Here is a 26,586-nt window from a genome sequence, read left to right on the forward strand (position 1 = left end):
AATTAGTTACTAAAATAGCAACTCTAAATGATACTCTGAAGTCCTGCTTAGAAACTGTGTGGGGAAAAAAAACTGTCATAGCAACTTCCTGAATCTTGTAGGAAGATGTCACATGCCTGCCGTGCACCTATGTGCACATGGCACACAGCATACTATTTATGCTGCTCTTGAAAAAGGCCATTGGAAGAGTATGCATGTTGCATGTTGTTCACTAAACATTAATTTCAGTTTTCAGGGATTTGGAGAAATTTGGCCAAATTTTCAAAGAAATGGCATAGAACGCATCCCTGAAACGAGGTGTAATTCACAGATGTCAGAGATTGAATCTTTTAACAGAGTTTAACTTTCTGGCTGGAATACCATGCCACAAATTTGAGGCAGCATTACTTATACTTTGATTTATCTTCATATATATTATTGCTAAGTCCACTGCTACAGTTTATGACCACTCTACAGTAACAAAGATTCTGTGTCTTGCTTGACATTGCTTTGTGCAGGAGTTCAATAGTCACTGGTGCATAATGGTGATGAGCAAATCTATATAATAAATAATAGAATAAATAAATAATGAATAACTTGAGAAAAATATTCCCTCAATATGAAAACTATAATTACAGTTTATCTCATGATAACAGTAATGTTGCATGTCTTTTCTTCTGGCTTAGATATATTATTATTTTTTCTGAATTAAAATCACTGCCTTAACAATGCATTATGTTGTGTAGCTATGCACAGATATTTTTCATATATGTTTTGTCCAACTTGATTACTTTGTAAAACTATGTTTTAATCAACCCTCTGCAGTGTATAAAAGGATGAGTAGTCTACGGTCATAGGAGAGTAGAATAAAATATATGTATCTCATTTTAAAACCTCATTTGTATGTTAAGTACAATATAAATAGAAACTATTACAGTTACTTCTGGAATCCGCAGGACTAGTTAAATAGTGGGTTTATCCTAGCTAATGCTTTCATCTGAAACCCCAGTTACACATTTCAGACACTTCTCAAAAGCCCTCAAATTATGTTCACAAAGTGTTGCTAGTTCCTATTCATATGATAGTTTCTTTCAAATAATTATCTATCAGTCTTTTATTCATTGCTGACTGCTCAAAATCTTGTATCACCTCTCTTTGCTTTACTCCTAGAATCTTGTGCTGTTTTCAGTGTTCCCATGTCTTCACCACAATAAAGTTATGCAGTTCCTTAATTTTGCAGATCCACTACTTTTTGTGTGACAGGTTCTAACTTCTGTAACAATATCTGTGAGCTTTGAATTTTTATGATTAATTTTGAGCATTAAAAATCTGCCACAAGAATTTGTCTATAATTACGGTTTACAAAGATGTTATACAAAAAAAAAAAAAATTGCATTACTTTTTATCCTCACAAGTGGGTTACCTAAGTGACAAATTATAGCAGCTAGTTGTCATACATGTATCATATGCCAATACATTATGAAACATAGGCTAAAGTTTATATGATTTCAGTCGAATAAAAACATTCCAATCAGATCTTTTGTTAAGTTAAAAAAATAAATCCTGCTTTTTATTGTTATAATCAACAAGTAAATAACGCCTAATGGTTAAGTATTTGAAAATTTTGATCATACATCACTGTAGGTTTTTGTTTTAAATAATAGTGGCTACTTTTTGAACATAAGCCAAAGCTTGCATATATTTTATATGTTTATCCTTTACCACTCATACAAGTAGTGATTATTTTCCATTCTTCAAAGTCAAAGATGTGAAATATAGTTATATCAAGATTAGCCAAGAAACAAAGAAAAAGCAAAGGCAGTACATCCTGGGTGTAGTGACGAGGGTGTTTGGTGGTTTTCTGGCCCCATGAGCAGCAGTGTTAGCTGGAAAGAATTGGGGCAAAGATACTGTAATGTAAAGGGAGAGGGGATTGCCAGTGCTGATAGACAGTGTTTGTCTTGCACCATCTCCAGGTGCTACTGATTTTAGTTGAACTGGTACTACTTATCTAGAAGTGAAAGGCATTTATTATTACTGAATCCAAGAGACTTTTTGTATTTTGCGGTGAGGGAACATTCGTGTTTGAATTAATGTGCTTGGATGTGGTGTATTTAATTCCTTTGTGGTAGTTCAAAAAATTAGCCCATGAATATCTGTGTTATGCATTAGTTTAATTATCTCAGAAATGTTTGATTAAAAACAACTCTCTGGGTTGACTGTATTTCAAAGTGTATTTATTAGTCAAGTAGGTTAATTATCACCTTTATTGGAAATTTGGAAATTATTTCAAATTGAAATTTGAAATATTCTTAATTATCACCTTTATTGGTGATAATTAAGAATAGAAAAAGCAGAGAAGCTCTGGTGTTTGATTTTTTTAAATGTCCTCCCATATGAAAATATTCACTTCCAAATTCTAACCCAAGCTCATCCTACATGGAGGAAAAAAAAACAGGTTTAGATTTGTTCAGATGATCTTTAGGTTCACTTGGGTATAATCTGAACTTCAAACTTTGGAATACGTTTTCTTCTGTCACTATGATATTTGAGTCTGACTTATTCATCATTTAATTCCACAAATAAAGTGTTTCTTTTAAATATTAATGAAATATGGGATTTCAAGATGTCCATGATCATAGAATCATAGAATATCCTGAGTTGGAAGGGACCCTTAAGGATCATCAAGTCCAACTCTTGACACCGCACAGGTCTACCCAAAATAATAGTGCAATTAGTTTCCTTCACCTACAGTTTGTTCAGCTGCTGTAGAGAGAAGCTTTGTTTGTTGATGGAGAAACAAAATTAAGTTAATTACATTTCTGGTGGCCTATAATTAAGGCATTTTGTCTCACTGTTCCATATTACATGTAAAGACTTTCTTCCGTGCAAGGTAATGAAGCTGTAGGGCAGAACCATGGCTTAAATTATGTTCTGAATAGCAATTGGCCCCAAAGCACTTCAGCTGGGAGGCTGTCATAAAACGTCAGACTCAAGTTGGCAAATGGTTTCAAAGGCTTCAGCTGAAGTAGTTTCTATTTCACTAAATAGAAAAAAAAAAAGTAACCACAAGTAGAAATCAAGTCACAACCAATAACCATTTCAAATATTAAAAGTACTTTACAACATTTAAACCTGCAGTCTGTACTAAATATAGAATATACTAAATGTCCAATTCATTCTTGTGTGTATAACCATCACATGCTGCTCTGAGTAGAGATGTTTGCATTACATCCATCAAAATACCTGGTTTAGAAACCTGACCCCAAAAAAGTCAAACCGTTTTTCTACCTATTAAAATGGGATAGTGGATCACACAGTGGTCTCTATTGGGCATGCATTCACAACAGCTGAAAATTTTCAGCTGAGTTTCGTTGTCTGCTTTGGGTCTTTTTAATTGCTTTTTATTCCATTGAAAGTAGCCGTAAGAACAATAAGAACTACAAAAACAGCAAGTAGTGATGTTGCAAGCAAAGGTTTTCATGTCTAAACATAACTGTGGTTGGTTCAGGTTAAGACAGCAGAAATTAACTGTGCATGCCATGGGTTTGAGGAGGATGTTTGGAGTCATTTGGAGAAGATTACATGGTTGCTTGTATCTGAGTCTTTCTGTCTGTGATCCCCCTACCAGCTGCTCCAAGGATAAGATGTAACAGTTCAGAAGCCTTAGCTCATGAAAATTAAATCAGTGTTGTAAGTGGTACTCCCTTAAGTAGCAAGTGCAATGAGTACATCCAAAGGAAAGGAAGAAAACTTTTGTCTTTGAGGGATACTCAGACCTTAATCTGCCTGGGTTATTTAGGAAAATGGAACTTCACTGGGAATTTTATTGCAGTTAATTCAAATACATTTATTTCTTAAAGTATTTCTTTCATATTGAGTTAACTAAAAGTGACTGATTTTCTTGTTATATGCAGCACATGTCATCATGCTTTAGACTTCCTCTGAAAATGCAGAACAGTGGGATCACATGAGATCCATGTTTGTTTTCACAGAAACCAAGCAATCTTCTGCATCAGGTGACAGTGTTGAAAAGTGCTAAAGTGAAGGTCTACCCATGCTCTAAGCTAATTAAATGTTTGTGTGGTGGTACTATCAGTGACTGTTTTCCCTTGTCCCACAGGCAGGTAAAGGGATTCTGAGGACTGTCATTGCCAACAATGAAGCAGTAGCCGATATGATTCCAGTAGATGTTGTCATCAACCTCACCCTTGCAGCTGGGTGGTACACTGCTGTGCACAGGTGGGAAGGCACTTCTGCTTCTTCTAGGCTTAAGCATTTACTGATTGCACCAGGACTTCAGGAAGAACCTAGAAAGAAGCTAAATGAAGCTTTGTTGATTCATTTTCTGGTTCACATTTTCTCCCCCAGCTTTGGCAAGGATTAAGAGCATACAGAAGTGATGAAGGTAGACTTTAGAGTCAGGAAATCTCTAAAGCTACAGGGAATACCTGTTTCTCAGTAAAACGTAAGCTCACTTGACAAGTCTCTCTCATAAGTTACCTTTCTGAAGTGTTTGTTTTGTTTGTTTTGTTCTAAATGCCTCCATTCTCATGCAGCTACATTGAGTTACTTTTCAACCGGCTTCTGGAGTTTTCTTGGTGAAAATACTTTGAATGTTTTCCTTGGAAAATAGTGCAAAATATATATATATTATAGACTTGTATGATAGGAGAGATGAACTAAAACCTCCTATTCTTTGCTTTGTTGAGAAGGGTATGTATAAGTGACATTAAGGTTTTAAGTTCTTTTCTGTGAGCCTCCATCTCTGACCTTCGATCATTATGTAGGAAGTGCTACAGAGTAAAGCACATGAATTATTCTAGACATTTATGCAACTGAGAAATACTAAGCAAATAAGTGCAGAAGTATTTTACTTTGAAGGACAGAGCTCTCCACTGAACTGAGAGTGGAGAAAATTATCATACATTAACCTCAATACAGAGATCCTAAAAGGATCTTAAAAGGCAGCTCACCAGCTTTTCAGATTTATTTCTTTTGTAGCTTCTTCCTTTTTCACGTGCAACAGACAAAGTATCACAGTAGGGAAAATATATCTTCCTATACACAAACCCTTTAGAACCTCCAGGTTAAGAGGGCTACAGCCTGCCCAAAAAGCTGGGAAAGAAAAAAAGCATGTGCTAATGAAAAATATCTAGAAGTCTTGTCTTCAGCCATAGTAGAAGTGCCATTTTTTCTGACTCTTTGTTGGCAAAAGATGCATGTTTTTTATTTTGATCCCACACAAGTAATTGTTAGGCTAAAGGAGCAAGTGCAGAACTTGATTTAAAGCTTTGGCTAGCTGAGCAAGACCCCAAGGTTAATAAATCATGTAAAAAAAAAAAAAAAAAAAAAAAAAGCCTGAGCCTTCTGTAAATTTGATTTATCTGAGTGAGTTTCACATTTAGGTGTTGTCTCAAATGATAGTGTGTATGGGTTATTTATTTATTTGTAATTGTCTAGTTAGAAAGTCAAAATCCTTCAGGGCAAGTGATATTGCTGGGGGGAATTCTAAAACTTAGAGAACTGCAGTCTGCACTACATACTGTAGAAGCTCTATGCTCTACCAAGACCACTAACTCAGCTGGAGGGTGGAGAATGGAAAAAAAATGTTTAACTTTTTTGAGAATTTTGTTGAAAATGATTGATTTATAGTCACCACCTTGACGAATGGACTTCAAAAGTATTGCAGATCATAATCATTAAGTAAATGATTGTAAAATGCACATTGTTTCCCTGTGGTTGGTTTGGGCAAATTATTTACAGTACACTAAGAGAAACTATTAAAAACAATCACAAACTTGTTAGCATGTATGCTTTTTATAATTTTAGATAAGTGATATATGGATAATTTATCTTAAGTCCCATCTGTCTTTATTAACTAAATAATGCTCTTCAGAATCTGAGTGAATCTGATTAAAACTTCGTGTTTTACATTGTTTTCATAGTTATGAAAAATTACCTCCTCTGCAATTTTTTTAATGAGCTGTTGTTATTGTTACTTGGGCTGTTAGTTTTTATGCTCCATTAGTAAATCTTTGTGTGCTTTTCTTCACTCATTAAAATAATACTTCTTTCTCTTTCCCAGGCCAAAAAATATGTTGGTGTACAACTGTACAACGGGTGGAATCAACCCTTTCTTTTGGGGAGAAATGGGTAAGGTATAATTTAAAACTAGAACATGTCAACCATCAATAGCATTCCTTGGCCAGGGTTTGGAAAGGTGGCTTCCTGTAGTTAGATGGCATTCTGCATCTGTCATTCAAACCATGTGTGGGAGGCACAATTGTAGTTAGTGAGGTCCTGTAAGCAAAACCTCCTGGTGCTGGGCATTCAGCTCACGAAAGCATTTATTCTGTTTTCACTGTAGGCATTATCATGTAACAACCAAGCAAAGTACATGCTTTGCTAAACTAAGGTATTAATGTGGTGGAAAAGGGAATAGGGAACCAGTCACTAAATTGTAGAAGAAGGTGTTCTACATAGCTGTAACTAGATATTTTCCTTTCCTGGTTACTGGGTTTTGTGTTTCTTTTTTTTTTTTTTTTTTTTTTTTGTGTGTGTGCTCTGAAATCTCTTGGAGAACCTCAATAGTGAATCTTGCATCAATATGAAGAAAGCTCTAACTTTCAGAAAACTAGTATATTAAGGCAGTAGAATAGCCTTTCTTCCTCCTTCTGTGCAAAACCTTTTAAACAGAAATAGTTTGTGTAGACCAGAGAAGGCAAAGTTTAAAATGACAGATATGCTTCAAGAACAGTTTGACTTTTGATTGTGAATCAAATGATTAATTGGTGGATCAGGAATTTGCTTGAAGGTTGCACACAGGGAGTGGTGGACAATGGCTCTATGTCCATGTGGAGGCTGGTGACAACTGGTGTCCCTCAGGGATCTGTCTTAGGACTGGTGTTTTTCATTATCTTTATCAATGACACAGACAGTGGGATTGGGTGCACCTTCGGCAAGTTTGCAGGTGACGCCAAACTGAGAGGTGTAGTCGATACAAGAGAAGGAAGGGATGCCATCCAAAGGGACCTGGACAAGCTTGAGAAGTGGGCCAACATGAACCTAATGTGGTTCAGCAAGGCCAAGCACAAGGTGCTGCACCTGGGCCAGGGCAATCCCAGGCATGAGGACAGACTGGGAGAAGAACCTGTTGAGAGCAGCTGTGGAGAAGGACTTGGGGGGGTTCTGGTGGACCAAAAGCTCGGCATGAGCCAGCAGTGCGTGCTTACACAGCCCAGAAGGCCAACTGCATCCTGGGCTGCATCAACAGAGGGGTGGCCAGCAGCAGGTTGAGGTAGGGTATTATCCCCCTCTGCTCTGCCTTCTGAGGCCCCACTTGGGAGTCCTGCATCCATGTCTGAAGCCTCCATCACGAGAAGGATGTGGACCTGTTAGAATGGGTCCAGAGGAGGGCCACAAAGCTGATCAGAGGACTGGAGCATCTCTCCTACAAAGAAAGGCTAAGAGAGCTGGGGATGTTCAGCCTGGAAAAGAGAAGGCTCTGGGGTTGTAACCTCATTGCGGCTCTTCCGTACTTAAAGGGGACTTATAAAAACAATGGAGAGTGACTCTTTGCTCAATCAGATAATGACAGGACAAGGGGGAATGGTTATAAACAAAAAGAGGGAGATTTTTATTAGAAATTAGGAGGAAATTCTTCACTCAGAGGATGGTGAGGCACTGAAACAGGTTGCCCTGAGAGATTGTGGTTGTCCCATCCCTGGAGGTGTTCAAGGCCAGGTTGGACAAGGCCCTGAGCAGCCTGCTGTAGTGGGTGGCATCCTTGCATATGACACGGGCATTGGAACTAGGTGATCTTTAAGGTCCCTTCCAACCCAAGCCATTCTGTGATGAATGTTGTCAGTGGAAGAATTCAAGTGATTTGCATGGTTGTCTTTTTCAAATGTCTCTGCTTCTGAGGCAGGGGTGAAACAAAGGGAAACAAATCCTGACACCATTTCAGTTGAAAACTGACACTGAGGCTAAGTAGCAGAATTTGCCCAGCTGCATACTGTGAAATACCAAGTAGACTCACTACACTCACGGACAGATGTATATAGCCTGATATGCTTTCTGTTATACAATCATTCACATTTGCAATTAAAATGCAGGATGCTGGCAAATCACTACAGTGATATTTCACAGTTCAACCTTTGCTTTGCATTATTTAACCGGCAAACTGTTAAGTCAGCAGAGAATCAGACCATAAGTGCATTTTCAGAACAAGACTTATCTGAAAAAAAACTACTAATGTCCTACCATGCAATTTGATCTAGCAAGGAAGAGGCTTCACCAATTGGTAGAGCTGTGAAAAAATCAAACCAGGTTCCTGACATTTTTTTAATAAGATATCTAATGTTGTGGTTTGACAGTCTAAGAGAGGTGAAGCATCACAAATTAATTTTTTGAAAATGTAGCCTCGTAACTTGTAAATTCAGATCTTCTGTGTCTTTTTCACAAGAGTAAATGGAAAGCTGCTTACAGGCTGTTACTTTAGGCAACAGCCACCATAATATTGCCACCTGAGATTTGCTTTTCTAATCTATTTTCAATATAATTTTGCTGATGAAAGTGGTGGTGTATTAATGCATTGTGATTGATCTTATTAAGTTACTTTGCTTGTAACTGTGAATTTAACAATTAAATCATCTGAGCACAGCAGAGGCTTGCAAAAGCAGTTCAGCGTTGTGATTGGACTGAAGGCAATCTTTTCTCCTTGTGTGACACTGTGATCAGCAGGCTGTGGAAGGGTATGAGGGGTATATTTCTCTATATACTCACTGTTTGGCTTCTGGGCACCCACTCTTTTGGCATGAACTCACATCTGGCTTTTTAGACCTGTGCTCTCTCTGAACTATGGGCTTCCACCATATAGTCCAGGCCCTGCAAAGACCAACCAAACTTCACCTGTCAGTTCCTTCCTTTGCACACACAGGGCAGCATCTGCTGCTACTCAAGTTGTTACCCCTTCTGAAAGCACATTTCCAATTGTGTTTAGATCTGCAAATACTTCACTTTGCAGGTTGAAAATGTTATAGCTGGGTGTCTACCTCCAGATCAGGTCATGGAGGCAGGCAACTGATCGTAGAGATGGAAGATTGTGAGAGTGAACTTGGAAGAAACAAGACTGGGGACTGGGGGTCATCTAGTGTGGGACTGAGCATTTTAGTGCAAATCTAAATTGGAGTTTGAAGAGGGAATGAGCTCGAGCACCCGGTTACTGAGACTTACACCAGGACAAACTGCAGGAATAACAGGAAGCACAACACAGTTATGGTTCTTTGGTGAGGAGGAAAGGAGAGAAAGACAAAACAGAGAAATTGAGACTGAAGTGGGCTGAGGATGCCCTGGGTAGGGAACAGAAAAGACTGGCATGAGAACATGAGTGATGCACTTGGAAAGAAGGAAGAGAAAGATCTAAAAGAAAATTATTTGAAAAATATGTAAGTCTAAGTAAGAGCTTAGGCTGAAACATACATTGCAGAACAGCTTATTCAGTAGATCTCCAGATAAAAACAAACCTCTGTTGCTAAAAGGATCTTTAGCTGGTTTATTTCTTCTATAAAGAATGCTATGCCTTCAGGTTTTTTTTTTTTTGTCTTCTGTTACTGCAGTTATTCTCCCCACTATTACAAAAATGTGGCCAGACAACTGAGTATTAAACTGAAGAAGTGTATTCTACTTTGCTGCAGTGTAAGTCTTACTAGTCTGACTGTGTAAAGCACATTTTGTTATTTCTGCTCAAGACAAATTCTTAAAGTATACTTTAAAATAGTGTTCAGTGTGTGGGGAAAAAAAATAATTCAATTTTTTGTGGTCTGTCTAGGAGAGACCCATGTCTGATTCTCCCCCTGCTAAATATGCCCTTGAGTTGTAGAATTTTCTGTTGCGTTTTCATGCAGTGGTAGGAGAGGAAAGACCACCCACTGTCATTTCAGTAGCTCCTAGAGGTGGTGTGTTTCTGGATCAGGATTCTTTGCTTGCCTGGTCTGTCTGTTGGACTCTCTCTCCAAAAACAAACTGTCATAGTATAAAAGGCTATTATTAGTCTTGTGAAGTTTGAATCTTTCCCAAAAACTAGGAGATAGCATCATTGCGCTGAGTTGGTGCAAGCCAGTATAGGGAAGATTTGTAGAGAAAACATCTGTAGGATTAACTGTTCCAAGTTACGTAAAACTAGCATTTTCCTAACTCTTTCAGAAAGTCTTTCAGACTGGTCTCACTTCTGTCTTATTTGCTTTCTAAAACAACATTGCTTTCATTCCTGACTTCCAGAATTTTTCTTGAGTTTTCAGCAGTATCTCATCTGTTCTTGATATAGCTTCTTCTCACACCAAGAGAAGAGCATAATATTGTTGCTGTACTACAGCTGCATTTCTCAGTACAAGCCTTAAGTAACTAAAATGAGAAAGGTGTTGCTGATCTGAGTGAATTCTGTGCATGGTTGATGGTCTGACATGACACGGGATGTACTTTCTGCTTTTTCTGCCAAAAATGCAAAGAGAAAACAAAGGCAGCAATATCTTTAACGTCTTACAAAAGGTCACCTCCACAACCAGTTTACAGTTGAAAACTAGATTTGTGGTAAAGTAACGTCAAGATTTGAATTGAGACTGAGCCATGCAGGCAATATCAGAACTATCACAATTCAAAAATATCAGCGGTCCCCAGCAAGGGAACTGAGGCGATCGGCTCCGGGGCAGACGCGTTCTGCAGCAGAGCGGGGTACCGGGACAGGCAGGGCTTCTTTCCCGGCACCGAGGCCACTCGAGGCAGCCGTGGGAGCCGCCAGGGCCCGGCAGCCCTCGCGAGGGAGGCTGACGAGGCGTAGGCGGAGCCGGCAGCGCCCCCTCCCCGGCCGTTCAAAAGCCGCCCCTGGGGAGCGCGGCGACCTGGACGGGCAAACAGGGCGGGGCCGGCAGTTTGCACGAGCAGGGTGCGCTTAGGCGGGGCAGAGCGATCCCCCCCGCCCGTAAGAACAACTCATCTAATGGCTGTATACCACTAGCTAGGCCACAATGGTCTACATTAGGCAGAGAGCTTCTCTATAGGAAGTTTGTAACTACCCAGACTGACTGCCCGCTCAACAGTGCGGCAGTTCAGGTCTCTGGATGCAGGGAGTGCCTGAGCCTGTTGCTGCCCTCTGAGGGAAGCAGACACACCGTGCGTGTGAGGTGTGAGCAGGTGGATGACCTGGTCTTCCTGGTGGCAGGGCTCAAGGAGGAGGTGGAGAGGTTGAGGGCCATCAGGGAGTGTGAGCGGGAGATAGACTGGTGGAGTGACTCCCTGCAGGGCCTGAAGGAGAGATACTGGGGTGAGAGACCCCAAATGGGGGTGGACCCCCTGCCCTGTTGCAGCTGGGCTGAGGGAGGGGACCTGGGCGTTGAGGAGGAATGGAGACAAGTCCCTGCTTGACCTTGCAGGCACGCCCCCCCCCCCCACCCGCGACCCGCGGCCCCACCTTCCCAGGTGCCCTTACACAGCAGATTTGAGGCCCTGGAGCTTGAGAGACCGGTGGGTGAGCTTGAGGTAGAAAATACACTCAGGAGGATGCCTAGGGTGATGAAGTCAACTCCACGCCTCAAGACTGCCTCCACCAAGAAAGACAGAAGGGTAATTGTAGGTGACTCCCTTCTCAGATAGGAAAAGGATGAGGTTGAGGGTCTGGGCAGTAGTCTGAAGCTGGGAAGCAAGCCTGTGAAGCGTGTCAAGATTGGGGGAAATACTGAGCATAGGGATCGGGGCTGAGCAGAGCAGTGCATCACAACCAGTGCCACAAAAAAAGAATGGAGAGTCTAAGTGATCAGAGAGTTCTTGATGAGGGGCACTGAGGCTCCCATTTGGCGCCCAGATAACCTACCCAGAGAGGTGTGCTGTCTTCCTGGGGCATGTGTCAGAGACGTTAGGAAGGATCTGCCACAGCTCATTAAACTGGAGGATTACTATCCTCATGTTGTCATTCAGGTTGGATCCTGGGAAGCTGCAACTAGAAAAATGAGGAATATTAAAAAGGACTTTGCATCCCTGGGAAGGTTGTTGAAGGGATCAGGGGTGCAGGTAGTGTTCTCCTCTGTCCTCCCTCTGGGTGACTGAGACCCAGGAAGAAGGAGGAGAATGGGACAGGTGAACGACTGGCTGAGGGGGTAGTGTCTGGGCCAAGGATTTGGGTATTTTGATCTTGGGCAGCCCTTTGAGAAGCCAGGTATGTGGGCTGCTGACTGACTTCAAATCAGCAAGTGGGGGCACAACTGTGTTGGGGAGCAAGCTCTCCGAACTTACTAGCAGGGCTTTAAACTAGGTTTGATGGGGGAAGGGAGGGGAGCTAAAAGAGACAGAGAAGGGCTGGGGGAAGTTGTCGCTGCTGTCACTGTTGAAGATAGGGAAAAACCTCTGAGTTGTCCCTTAGGTTTGGCTGAGGGCTCCTCAGAGAAGGTAATGATCCCGATACCCATCCGGAATTTTCTTCTTGCATCCCTCCAGGGGTAACTATGCCTACTGCTTCCCTAAAGTGCCTGTATACCAATGCACGGAGCACGGGAAATAAACAGGATGAGCTCAAGATCTGTGTTCGGTTGCGGGGCCACGATCTCGTTGCAATCACAGAGCCTCATGGCCTAGGTTGCTAGAAAGCAAGGGTGCATGTGAGAGCTGGGCAACATTTAAACAGCACTTCTTCCAAGCTCAGGATCAGTGCATCCCAAAGAGTAGGAAATCGGGGAAGGAGGGCAGGAAACCCACGTGGATGACCAAGGAGCTCATCGATGAGATCAAAAGGAAGAAGAAGGTTTATGAAACGTGGAAAAAGGGCCTGTCCTCTTTGGAGGCGTATAGAAGTGTTGTCAGGGCCTGCAGGGACGTGACAAGGAAGGCTAAAGCCCACCTAGAGATGAGGCTTGCAAAAGAGATAAAAGATAATAAGAAGGGTTTTTTTAAGTATGTAAGCAGTAAAGGGAAGACTAGGGATAATGTGGGTCCTTGCTGAACGAGGAGGGTAACGGGAGATGCCAAGAAGGCGGAGATTTTATCATACCATGTTGGTATGGCTCTTCCCAACTCAGCCAAGTGCTTGATTTTAAATTCCTGCTCTCTTACAGAACAGTATGTCATGTCCACATTCAAAAGAAACCCACTGGAGCAGGCCTTCCGAACACCCAATGCTCACTTGACATCAAACTACTTGATAAACCAGTACTGGGTAACTGTCAGTCACAAGGCTCCAGCCATACTCTATGACCTGTACATGAGGCTGACAGGAAGAAAGCCCAGGTAAGAAACTGCATACCCTCAATTATCTGTGCATCAGCTGCTGTTATAGAGAGTCCAGCAACTCCTGAGAACTGGCTGCCCCAGCATGGAGTTCCTGGTCTTCCTCCCAACTCCAGGCCTTGTCTTGAGATTACTCAAAAAGAAGAGGAACCGAATGGCCATAGTTAAGGATAGCCTAGCATTCCCAACATTTCCAGTGCTCAGGGCACACCATAGGTTTTAAACTCAGCTTTGCACACTTCAGAGGTTCCCAAGCCAGCAGAAGAAAGACTGTTAGTTGTTCTGTCCTCCAAGATTCTCATTGTTGCAGCTTTGTGATGTGATTGCCGCTATGAGTAAGGAATCAAGCTTGTGTAAGGACTTGAGACTGGCAAGGTTTAGAACAGTTCTAGGTAACTTTTTTTTTCTCTCATGAATCAGATTCATAATTAGCAGTTAACAGCACTGGCCAAACAACTGGAAATCTAGGATGCATAACAATTGTTTCTGAGTATGAATAAATTCCAAATTGTATTTACAAGGACAGGTTACCATTGCAATTGGTATTTGAGCCTTGGCAGTGTCACGGCTAGGAGGAACATAGCTATCTGTGTCCTGTGTGGAAGGAATCCTAATGTAAATAACACAACTCAGCCAGCTTCCTTCTTTACTCCTTGCCATTACGGAGGAAAATTTATTGTGAAAGAACAGAGCAGTGTGCTGGTGCTCTGCTCCATGTCAGCCTCTGTACACTAACTGCTAGTTAGAAAGCTGGCTTTGGCTGTTTGCAGGGAAATCCCTGGCTGATGCACTGCTCTGATTTCTCTGATTGTCTGCTACAGAAGGAAACTGGTCTATAAAATGACTTCCACTTATTTAGTAGGCAAGAATTTCCATAAAAATAGAGGTAAACTGAGGATGAGGAAGAACAGGCTGGAATCTCAGTGCTCTGTTAAAACAGGCAGCAGTAAGATCTTGCTATTGATATTACAACTGACATTTTTGATAAAGTTGATTGCAGGTAGCCAGTGGTTATTGGCCATAAAACCATACTTGAATTTCAAGTAGAGTTCAGCATGAACTCATGCAGAGAAGAATCTTTTCTTGTGCACTTTCAGATCTGTGACCTAAGCAAACATGGCTCAGGAATGAACTTGTTACCTCACTAAGTCTTGTTTTTTTTTTTTTTTTTTTTCTTTATAATTCACATTTCTTTTTACAGGGCTACTTAAGCTTATCCAGGTACTGCAATAATGTGAGATAGAGAATGGTAACAGCTCATTCTTTCTTTTTTTCACCTACCTAAATATCAGGTCTTTATGCCTTAAGAGCAGTAAACCATATTCAAATATTATTAAAAAACAAAAATAAAATGTGTCAATGAACCTGCTTTAATGTTACCCTCCATATTTTTTCCTCTGCTTTGAGAAAGCTCCTGGACTTAACTTTCTTCCCACTTGTCACTCCCACCTATCAAAGAACGAGCCATCTTCATGGCTGCGACAAAATCCATCTCCATCAGCTTTAGACTTTTATTTCTGCCACTCCTGAGAATCTTACTTTCACTGTTAGTTCACTTCACATAAATTGCTAGGTGTCTAGCAAAACTGCCCTAAATGGATTATCTTTATTGCTATACATCCATCCACGTCTTAGAAAAATAATGTGGTTTATATACTAGTCTCTTGAGGCAACCTGTCACACCTGAGAATCTGCTTATGCTAGGCTCAGTATGGGAGAAAATAAATAAATAATTTCTGTAAACAGCTTTCTAGAAGACAAGATGGCTTTCTGAAGTGTAACTAATAAGGCTATTGGTGACAGGTAATCCTGGCCTCTCAATTCATCCACAGTGGAGAAAACAGATATTCTAAACAAAATTTTTCCTATAGCTGCACAGAGTGCAAAAATGCATTTATCTCCTTGGTTGATATTTTTTAACATGGCAATCCTTAATCTAAATTAGTAAATATTTTAAATATGGTAACAACATTTGAGCTGAACCCGTTACAGTGAAAAATGCAGTTCTTGTGCATTTCTGTTTAGATGCCTTCATTTATCTCCTTGATGAATACTTCCAGCTACTGAGATAAGTTGCTTTGGGTAGATCTACAGGCAGAGCTCATTCTGCCCACGTTGACAGGAGGCCATGTCAATAGGATATTTGTTTTCAAGTGTGACAGCCTATTTTCAAAACAAAAGCAGGGATACACTTTTAATTCCTTTATGTTTTTTCTTCCTTTCTTTTTCTTTATTTTTTTTTCTGATAGATTCCATTAACCCTAAGCACTTTAAAGATACTGATGGCTTTTTAAGAGCCAGTTTAAGAGGCAACTCGATCTTTGCAATGCAATCTAATACGTTGTTTTCCAAGTTTCTAAAAGGTATTAAAATACTCACAAAGTTCTTCCTGTCATACTTGCCTACACGTGCACAACCAGGAAGATTAATTTGAAGCAATTTTAAAGTAGTTTTGATAAACTGTATTTAATCAATATGCACGTAACTATTCAGAATGAAAGTTTCCTAAATCTGTTGTATTGCTTCTAAAATGAGAGCCACTTTAATTCTGAGTAGGAGTGTCTATGTAAGGTTTCTGAGTGCTTTAAAATCACTTTTAGTAAGCTGCACAGCTCTCCTCTGAACTGATGTACTCATTGTGTCTTTTTCTGCTGTGCTTGGTTCTTATCAAAGTGGCAGTCACATCTGCACAGAGAGAGGCCAGCCTGGCACCATTCTTCCACAGACTGCCGCCTTTTATTTGTCACACTGACTTTGTTACCCTCTAGGCAGCTCAGAATTCCTAGTGAAAACAGCTCTGTTTTCCCCAGAAATCAGCCTTTTAATCCTTTCCCTTGTCCTTATCCAGTCTGAGAGAACATGGCATTCTCTCAAAATGGACTGAGCACTGCACATCCCACTTTAAAACAATTGCCTCCCACAGGCCTTTCATACTCATGACCATTGGAATATCTGTAAAATAATCCTGAGGTAGGACAGCATTATTGTCATCCCCTTTTATGTAAACATGAGTCATAAAGAAAGGCCAAGACACATGAAAGACCTCAACCCACATTTCCAAAGTTCCTGTTTAGCAGCCCTGAATCAGCTTTCATCTTTATGAGGATGCTTCAGGAAGATATTCAGATAGTTTCACTGTGCCCTCCCATTCCTCCCACACCAAAATAATGTGTACGATGATTTCCAAGGTCATCCACCAGGACTGCAATGCTATTAGGCTCTTCCTGTGTAAGGAAGGACATAAAAATCACTCCCAACTGCCACTGTATATTGCACAGGGAAAAGGGTGGCCTTTAAGTCAAATGGAGAGATCAGAGAAACCTCATGATTTTTCATGAAACATGAAAAAGATGCCATTATCTGAAAAGTGAAGTTGAGCAATAGACTTAAGATCTTGTCCATGCTGCAGAGGCAGTCACCTCTGAATTAGAGCTGGCTCAGTATGGGCTAACTCCAAAATCAGAGCCTCAGTTCAGGAGTCAACTCTAGCTTGAGAACAGACAAACATTTGTGTGGTAGAAAGAGAATTATCTGCCTTGTGAGGCAAACAACACACCTTTGTGGTTTTGTAATCTGCTGTGCAGACTTTGTACTGGTTAAGATGGGCTCTTCACCACACACTACCATGGGTAGTGTAGCCTCTTACCCTTTTGCAGTTCAGGACAGTAAGTTAAGCCTCAGTCCTGCCCTGGAGAGTGCTTGTTTGCACTCATGTTCAGAACAAAAATAAAGGCTGAGCAGCTGTAGGCTCAGGACCACAGCTGGAGCAGTTGTTAGACTCTTGCTGAGCTAGTTTTCAGTGGAGGGCTCATCAGGCTTTGCAAGTCCTATTCACCTGTGAAAACATCTACACATCAAAAATCCAGTTTTTGTGTAAGGACAAACTTCAAGTTCATCTCTGACTCTCCTCCTCTATTTTAGAATGATGAAGATTATCAATCGACTGCACAAATCTATGATGCTCCTGCAGTATTTCTCCACCCAGTCCTGGGATTGGTCTTCAGATAATATGAATATGTTAATGTGTCAGCTTAACACAGAGGACAGAAAGGTAAGTATGCCCTGCGTATGGATTGTTGAACTCCACCTCTGTTCATCTGCAGCAATTATTTTTTGTGCTGTGTTCAGCCTTCGAATGGCATCTGCCTAGATGACTGGTACTGACTTTGATCTGAAAAGATATATTCCTCCTTGTTTTATTAAAGAACTTATCAGGAACCTTCCATTTGGAAGATTTTGGAGGATGGTTTCTCCTGAGATGTATTACTCTTTCTTCTCTGAGAGTTCAGTCAGTGAAGTCTTTCCATTTAACAAGGCAGCTCTCTGCCTTTTGTTCTCAAGTTCCTGTTTGGCATATAAATAACCTAGATTTGCTTTCACAGACAAAATGGCCTGCACAAAGGGAGCTATAGTGGTTTTACCCGGCTGGACAACTAAACCCTACCACAACCGCTTTCTCACTCTCCCTCCTCAAAGGAAAAGGGGGAGAAAATACAATGAAAAAGACTCAGGGGCTGAGATAAGAACAGGGAGATCACTCACTGTCACAGGCAAAACAGACTCAGTACAGGGAGATTAATATAATTTATTTCCTATCACTAGCAGACAAAAGAAACAAACAAAAACAACAACAAAAAGAACCTTCCCTACAGCCACCCTCTTCTACCTCCTCCCTCCAAGTGGTGCAGAGGAATGGGGAATGGGGACTGTGGTCTGTCCCTAACGCTTTATCCCTGCCATTTCTTCACGGTCACTCTCTGCCCCTGCTCCCCGTGGGGTCCCTCCCACGGGATGCTGTCCTTCCCAAACTGCGCCTGCGGGGACTGCCCACAGGCAGCAGCTCTTCAGGACCTGTTCCCACACGGCTCCGTACCACAGGGTCCATCCTCCAGGAGCAAACTGCTCCAGCATGGGTCCCCCACGCATGGGCGGCAGCTGCCCCAGACCCCTTGCTCCTGCGTGGGCTCCTCTCCACGGGCTGCAGCTCCGGCCTGGGGCCTGCTCCTGTGGGGGCTCTCCATGTGCTGCAGCCTCCTCCAGGCCACATCCACCTGCTCCACTGGAGGCTCCTCCATGGGCTGCAGCATGGAGATCTGCTCCATGTGGGACCCATGGGCTGCAGGGGGAGAGCCTGCTCCACCAGGGGCCTCTCCACAGGCCGCAGGGGAATTTTAGCTGCCTGCCTGGAGCACCTCCTGCCCTCCTTCTGCACTGACCTTGGGGTCTGCAGGGCTGGTTCTCACTCCTCTCTCCCAGCTGCTGTTGCCCAGCAGGTTGTTTGTTTTGTTTTGTTTTCCTTTCTTAAATCTCTCACTGAGGCACAACCAACATTGCTCACTGGCTGTGCTCTGGCCAGTAGTGGATTCCTTTCAGAGTTGTGTGGAACTGGCTCTGATCTAACTTGAAGCAGCTTCTAGAGCCCCTCACAGAGGCCACTCCTGCAGCTCCCCTGCTACCAAACCCTTGCCACATCAACCCAATATAGGAACATAAATTTATATCCTCAGTGAACCAGCTGTACTCAGCCTGTTGAGTTGAAGGAGTTAATGGTATCATATGTAATGGTGGCAACTTTATTACCATAGACTGAAATACCCAATGGAGTAGGACGGATAACAGCACTCCTTTTTGTACAGACATTATATTTCTAGAATAAATGGTCAGTTCCAGTTTTCATATTACAGCTCTGGTTCTCAAGAATTTCAGGCATCACCTGTCATGGGGAGATATGCCCATGTAAACTAATTGTGCTGTACAGTTACTTCTGAAAGACAATATCAATGGTAACATAAAGTTATGTGCTCAGGTTAGTTTCATTGCAACTAACTAATCACTGGATAACTGTGTAGCGTTCTCAATAGCTTCTCATCCTAATTTTCTTAGTGTCTCACTTTTAGAAAGCTAGAAGGCTCCTTTGTGTCACCTTTTCCCTCATCTCCTCTGGCAGTATGAAATTTGCTGGGTGATCTGGAAGGAAACCACTTGAATGATTTTGGCATTTTCTTCCACATTAGTTTTAATGGGTACTGCATGGGCACGTTTAGTTAATACATGCTGTCTTAGCCTGAACAATATGAAAAAGAATTATGTTTGATTTAAATTCCCAGGCAGCAATTTATTTGCACGGTGTCAAGTTCTGTTGTAGTCCTTATAGGCTTGAAATACAACTCCTTAAGAATGGGGTTGTAACTGAAAGACTGAAGGAATACAGGCAGAAGGTCTGAAAAGCTTGAATGCACTTTTGGTCAGTATCTCCTTGCAAAGAGATACTTAGACATTCACATCAAATTGGTCTCCCATCATAAAATTCTCACACAGATTCCCAGCACAAAAGTCTAGAGGTTTCTTCCCTAGTCTGTACTGGTATTGTTTGCAACAAATTTGAATGGTTAAGGGCACTGGTACTGCTGTGACTATAGCAGATGTAGAGGGAACATAAGTGGTAATATAGGAGCTTGTACTGATGCAGATAAACAAAAAGTCACAGCAGCAAGGACTTCAGTGCAAGCTAGACAGTTTTTCATGCTTACCAAGCTGGTTATGAAAACTATTGGTATGCACTGCATCCTATGTTGCCACAGGTACATTGCAAGTAAGTAGACAAGCTAGGTATGGTATGGGCAGCACAGTTCTCTAAACATATCTAATGCCCATGGTGATCTGGACAGTAGCTAACGTTTTGCATTTGACATAGTTAGGTAACCCCTCTTCACTCAAGTTGTTGCTGTCCTGATACCAAAGTTCTCGTACCAAACCAACCAGCCTGGCTTGTCATGAGAGTGAAAAGAAGGTATTTTTCTGAGTATCCGTCCTTTTAGGACCTTGTAAGTAAGAAGCACTGTTCACTTCACTGCTTCATTAAAAAAGAAAGAAAAAAGAAAAAAAAAAACAACAACAACAACAAAAAAAAAAAACACTCCACAGCAAAACCACTTCCTCTTTACAAATCATTTCTTTGCTCTAGTAGACAGACAACAACCTGAGGGCTTGCTATCAATTTTTCCAATATCAGCTTTTGAAATTAATTGGGGTACTTAGCTCTGCAATGAGATTTCTTGATGCCAAACAACAGAATAACCCATTCCTTGGATTTCTATCAATCTAGATGATGAAAGAAAATGGAGCACAGCACAGAGTAGTAACCACTGCAGAGGTTCCTGTTGATTCAATGTCCAGTTCATTTACTTACACCTAATTCTAGTGACATGCAAAAAACCTGCAGGGAGGCTTTCAGTTGTATGTTTGCTTGAGTGGAATGCCATGTTTCTTCCAAGAAAAATGTGTACCATACGTGTACCATACATGTGTTAATGTACAAGTGGCGACCTGAAAGACAAACTTACCTTTGTTTTCTGCCAGGTAGCATTAAATTTCTAATTTCTTTGCCCAAATTCTCAGCTGTTTAGCTCACTGATTGACAGCTGTGAAATATAGTTTTTTAAGTGTCCATGTCTTCTTTGAAACTTAGTGGCTTTAAGAACTTAATAGAGAGGGCCTTGTCAGGAGCAGGTCAGTGAAGAATGAGGCTTAAAGTGAACTTGTTTTGAACTCTGGCATAAAACTGCTGCTCTTTGTCTTTATCTCCCAGTTATACAACTTTGATGTTCGTCAGCTGCACTGGTCAGAATACATTGAAAGCTACTGCCTAGGTGCTAAGAAGTATTTGCTAAATGAAGACATGTCTGGCATCCCAGCAGCAAAGCAGCACTTACGAAAGTAAGTCATACCCAGTGACAAGGACCAGAGCTCCTGGCTATCTTGAATGTAGTGTGAGGAAAATTATCTTATTTGCATTGAAATATGTTATTGTCGAATAATATGGAGATAAATATAGCATAGCTTTTTTTTTTTTTTTTTTTTTTTTTTTTTTTTTTTAATGATAGAGCATTGTTGGTACTTCATGTTTTCATCCTGTGAGAAAAAAGGACTCTTGATGACACTAACAGTCAGGGGCTAAACATTATGCTTTCACAGCAGGTAACCAAATACTGAAGTTGCAATACATAAGAGGAATTTATGAATGTAGAAGTTCCTGGTCATTCACAATTATTATAGAAAACTAACGGTCAAATTTAGATTTTATGAAACTCCTAGATAGTTTTTTTGTTTTGGTTTCTTGTTTTTTTTCCAACAGAGAGGGATTGCATAAAAACTTTAAGTGCTAGTGCAATTTTGAATTTCATTTAAAGTTGAAGTTTCTGATTTCTTAGGAGGAGAGAAGATGCAAAATGGAAAAAACTCCAAAACTTATTCAGAACTTATGTATTTGAGGCCCTGGTGAAAGTTTTATGAGCTTCTAAATGAGATTGTCCTCCTCCTTTTCAGTTAAAGCTCTTCCTATCTTCTCTAGTCCTTTTACTGAGGAATGTAGGCAAAATGAGCACAGCTCTCTTGGAGTTTTGTTTTTTCCTTTGAGAAAACCATTCTTGTGCACTGAAAATACTAGAAGTAGAAAACATCTTGTTGCCAGAGCAAGGAATCATAGAATGGCTTGGGTTGGAAGGGACCTTAAAGACCACCTATTTCCACCCCCCCCGCCATGGACAGGGACACCTCCTACTAGACCAGGTTGCTCAAAGCCCCATCCAACCTTGAATAATTCCAGGGATGGGGCATCCACAGCTTCTCTGGGAAACCTGTGCCAGTGCCTCACCACCCTCATAGTAAAAATTTCCTCCTAATATCTAATCAAAACTTTTCTTTGGTTTAAAATTTCCCCTTTGTCCTATCACTACCCTGATAAACAGTCTCTCTCCACCTTTCTTGTAGGCTCCCTTTGTGTACTGGAAGACCACTATATGGTCTCCCTGGAGCCTTTTCTTCTCCAGGCTAAACAAACCCAACTCTCACCCTGACTTCACAGGATACAGCAGAGTACGAGGGGAGAATCACCTCCCTTGACCTGCTAGCTACACTTGTTTTGATGCAGCCCAGGATATGGTTGGCTTTTTGGGCTGCAAGTATACATTTCCAACTCATGTTGCGTTTTTCATCAACAAATATCCCTAAGTCCTTCACCTCAGGGCTCCATTCACCACCCAGCCTGCATTTGTGGTTGGAATTACCCTGACCTAGGTGTAGGACCTTGCACTAGGCCTTGTTGAAATTCATGTTTGCATAGGCCCTCTCACAAGTCTGTCTAGGTCCCTTTGGACTGACACAGAGGACAATATAACTAGCATCTTAAAGAGCCAGTAATTCAGTTTAAATATATGGTGTAAAAAAAAACAACACATGAAAACAAACAAAAATACAACTAATCAACAGTGCTGCAGTACTGCAAAAGTGAAGACCTTTATGATTACTGAATAATTTCCCAGCATTAAATGCAAGGTTTCATACAAATAAGAGAATCTCATTTATCAGCTGTAAAATTCCTCCAGTTTGTCACCAATCCTACATAGTCAAAAATAACTGATACACCAAATCAAAGCAGAAGGTATTGGACTACACTATCATGAAAAAACAAAACAAAACAAAAAAACTCTCAGCATGACTTCAGTATCTATTCTGGTCTGAAAGTAGAGTTCATGGAGCAAGAGAGTCTTAACAGTACAGATATTCCATCTATTATATTAACTAGGCACTACATCGTAACTTCAACACAGTCTTGGTGGTTGGTAGAGACATCTTAGACACAGTATTTTTACTAAAATAGTAGAGGTAAAAAGCCCAAGAGCCACTTATAAACAAGATTTCTTAGAAAATTATCTGTAGCAAATGAAGTAAGCTGTTAAAGTTTTTGTTGCTTTTGTCTTCCTCCGTAATATGTCTCTCTCTTTTCTCAGACTGAGGAATATCCGATATGCATTCAACACCACCCTCCTTGTGATCATCTGGCGCATTTTCATTGCAAGGTCACAGATGGCTCGAAACATCTGGTACTTTGTGGTGAGCCTCTGCTACAAGTTCCTTTCCTACTTCAGGGCATCCAGCACCCTCAGGCACTGAAGCCATCCATCAGCAACCAGCCTCTTCCAGAAGGACCTCCATCCCTTCTAATCAGCAACTATGGGCATCGGGGTCTGAAAGTAGCAGAAAAATCCACTTCTTCTAATTGCAGCCTGCATTTATTGTGCACAGTTACGTGTTCACCTTTTTAATTTTAACTAATGCTTTAATACATGGTGGTCTTTCTTCCATAGGACCTTACCAATTTTTAAAGCCATAAAGCTTTAGGAACAGATCAAGCTGGAACCTTTCATCCAGAGCCCAATGTGCAAGAGTAAGGATTAACCAAAGTTACAGTCTTCCCATGTACTATCTAGGCTATCTTAATTCAATCTTCCTTTTTAAAGGAAGCAAATTTAAAGCTTAGAACCTTAGAAGAAAGGGATGCCATCAGAGAAGAACCAGTCAAGGAAATTAACCTGTGAGAGGTCTTCATAAAGAGGCTAAAGGAAATTAACCTGTGAGAGGTCTTCATAAAGAAGCTATTTATTTCTTCATTCTCATTCAGTGAAATTGTATTTTATTGAAAATCATGATTTTACATTTTCAATTTTTCAAAACATAAAGGGGGAAAAATCAGTTACATTAGGCCAGTGAACACAATGAACAGCTTTCAGATCTTGAATTATATTGCTACTGAGGACTGATACTTTCAAGCCATAACTGAAGACACACATAGCATTCATATACCTGTGTTAACTGTTCTCACTCACAAACTGTTTTCTTACAGAAAGGCATTTTTTTCTCTCTTTGGTTAAGATTACAGATCATCTTCTACCAAACAGCCCTGATCTTGCATTTATCACTTTTGCTTGGAACATTTCTTTGTCTTGTAAAATGCTCTATTTACTCAAAGGATGAAAAGAAGACTTCCTACAAGATTGAAGAAAAAAAAATCATAAACTTGTTACTATTTTTGAGTGAGTCCTTTTCCCCCTTCCATTTATCTGCTTGTAGTTCAAAAACAGCCTGATACTGTCCTTCAAGATTTCATTACAGCAAAATAACTTTGCAGTTGAGCACTTGCACAGGCAAAAGAAAGTATACAGGTATGTATTGAGGGAATCCTATCAGGCCAATTCTGCTACCACTTGTCATGAGGAACTAGAGTCTAAAACTTGTGTTTTTGTTTTTTTTTTGAAGTTAAGAGAGGTTTTATTGACTTTTGAATAAAAACAGTTATGCAATATGAAGGTAATATTTTGTCCTACTTTACATTTTAGAAAGGAATCCAGGGATCTTCCTAAAGCTCAAGGCTATTGGAGATATTTGTTTTACCTAGTAAAATATAGATTCCTCTGGAAGAGGAGGGAGAAAGAGAAAGAAGTTTCTTCAAAGTAGCTGGTGCAATTACACTTAGTGCAACAATTTTTTTCATGCTATCAGATTTTCAAAGTAAAATGTAATATTGGAATATATTTTATTCAGATTACACTGAATAAGCACTTTAAGATTATGAGACTTTAAAACAGCTAGTTTTTGAAACAATTGCAACATCCAGTTTGTCTAGTCTTGTGTCATACTAGCTGTCTGAACGCTTTATCACAAAAAAAAAAAAAAAGACAGTGCTGTCTTGAGAACTGAGAATAGCATCTACAAAGCTGGCATTCTTTAAAAGTTGTACTTGGTTTTGGCAGTGAAGGCAAGAGCAAGTTGTGATGACAGTGTATATATTTACTTGTGCATCCAAGCTGATTCAGAAGTCTTTCTAAAGTTTCAAGGAATTAATCTTCCCTTGTATGCCCCAGAGGTCTAGTTTTAAACCATTACTAAATGATGCCTGTAGCAGACCTTGACCAGAAGCACGGTGTCCAAAATGGCAGGATCCCTAGCAAAGGCCCCTATGTCACACATTACTTCCGATCTGTGTTCAATTAAGTCAAGCACCCATTTTATAAAGATGCAATTTTTGTAAGCTCTTGACTTGAAAACATATTTTCAAAATTAAACTGTACTGGTTGTTAGCTATATGCTTTCCAATGCCAGAAAGTGAGCAGTGCATGCTGTGCATTGCACTAATGTGATGTGTCACTGCCTGGGAAACTAGGAGGTACAGGTTTCAGTGCTGGTGCTCAGATATTTCTTTTACACTGACTTTAGCAGTGCGTATGGTGAAGGTCAGCTGCATTATCCTTGACTAACTGGGCTATGCAGAGACTGTGGCTACCTTAACAGCACAAAGCAGGTCATCATAGGGATGCCTCTAAAAAGACTGCATTCCCTCAAATAAATAATCAGGTCATCTGCCGGCTTCCAGACTTCTTATGTGAAAGGCTTAAAAACAAAAGAAAGCTGCAGACTATTTTGAAAAAGCTTCATTAAAAAAAAAAAAAAAAAAAAAAAAAAAAAAAAAAAAAAAGCTATCTCATATCCAAGAAGTCTTTTAAGTGCCAGACTTATGTGCAAAGAGAAACAACAGCTAAGGGGATCATATGTCTTAAGCTGTCCACATGATAAGACAAAACCGCTCAGTGTCACAGAAAAGTCAAATACTGCAGGCCTGCTACACCTACCCACAACACTTGACTGATGTAGAGCAGACCTACTATTGTTGGGCTATGAGTGAAGTTTTCTGCCTTCCCTTCACCAATGCTAGTCACTCCATGCATCCCTCAAATATGCTTGCAGGCATTCACAGTTATTTGCACAGGCTGTATTGTCCCAGCAAGTCTGAAGTATCTTATTCTGAACATATCCGGACCTGTCTTCTGTATGTGCAGAAAGACACTTTGGGATTCACTTAGACAGTAGTGGTATCACATTCTAAAGCAGTTCAGCATTTTGCTGAAGGTAACAGCCACAGCAAAGCTACTACTCATCCCTGAAAAACAGCAGGCACTGCTTGGAATGTTGCAGAAACATAGATACTGCAGATGGTGTATGCTGTTCTGGAGATCTTTTGTAGCCACACACCATTGCCAGCAGCTGGCTGCAGAGCTCTAGCCTTGCCTATGGGGGAGATTAAGCTTTCAGCTTGTTTCAACACAGACATAACATGCAGTGAAGTTTGAATCTTTTCTCTTGTGGCTTGATATATTTTCAGGTGATTGTCTGAAGCAAAGCAGACACAAAAAAAAAAAAAAAAAAAAAGGAAAAAAAGACAATGCAGAAACTGACACATGGCAATGGCATTTGGCTGCCAGTTCTGACAGTAATAATGGAAAGTTGGACCTGGCATAACAACTGGTTCTCACCTCAAGTTGTAACTTACCTTTGACATTTTTAATTTGTGTTTCTCAGTGTATTTGTATGTGCTCTGAAGAAATCCAAATCTTGGGGAAGATATCTAAAAGAAAATGCCGAGTTGCAGATACTTTTTTTTTTTTTTTTTCTCATATTCCATCTCTCATTTATACTCACAACCTTTTTGCAATAGAAAAGCAA

At 40.6% G+C, this 26,586-nt stretch overlaps 1 protein-coding gene across 3 annotated transcripts in view; it reads left to right on the forward strand.

Annotated features, from left to right (window-relative positions):
• The window catches only part of FAR2 (fatty acyl-CoA reductase 2), a 149,118-nt gene extending 122,812 nt beyond the window's left edge, over positions 1 to 26,306 (forward strand). For 2 of the 3 annotated variants that reach the window (XM_082771171.1, XM_082771173.1), the window contains 5 exons: positions 4,103 to 4,221; positions 6,068 to 6,135; positions 13,080 to 13,251; positions 17,173 to 17,302; positions 23,040 to 26,306. In XM_082771171.1, the coding sequence (XP_082627297.1) occupies positions 4,103 to 4,221; positions 6,068 to 6,135; positions 13,080 to 13,251; positions 17,173 to 17,302; positions 23,040 to 23,354 (804 nt within the window). In that variant the 3' untranslated portion in view covers positions 23,355 to 26,306. Of the gene's footprint in view, positions 1 to 4,102; positions 4,222 to 6,067; positions 6,136 to 13,079; positions 13,252 to 17,172; positions 17,303 to 20,839; positions 20,968 to 23,039 lie in introns of all 3 variants that reach the window. The other variant, XM_082771172.1, reaches the window with a different exon arrangement.
• Positions 26,307 to 26,586: the final 280 nt, after the last annotated feature.

This window comes from Aythya marila, assembly GCF_965140915.1.
Source record: "Aythya marila genome assembly, chromosome: 1".
NCBI lineage: Eukaryota > Metazoa > Chordata > Aves > Anseriformes > Anatidae > Aythya > Aythya marila.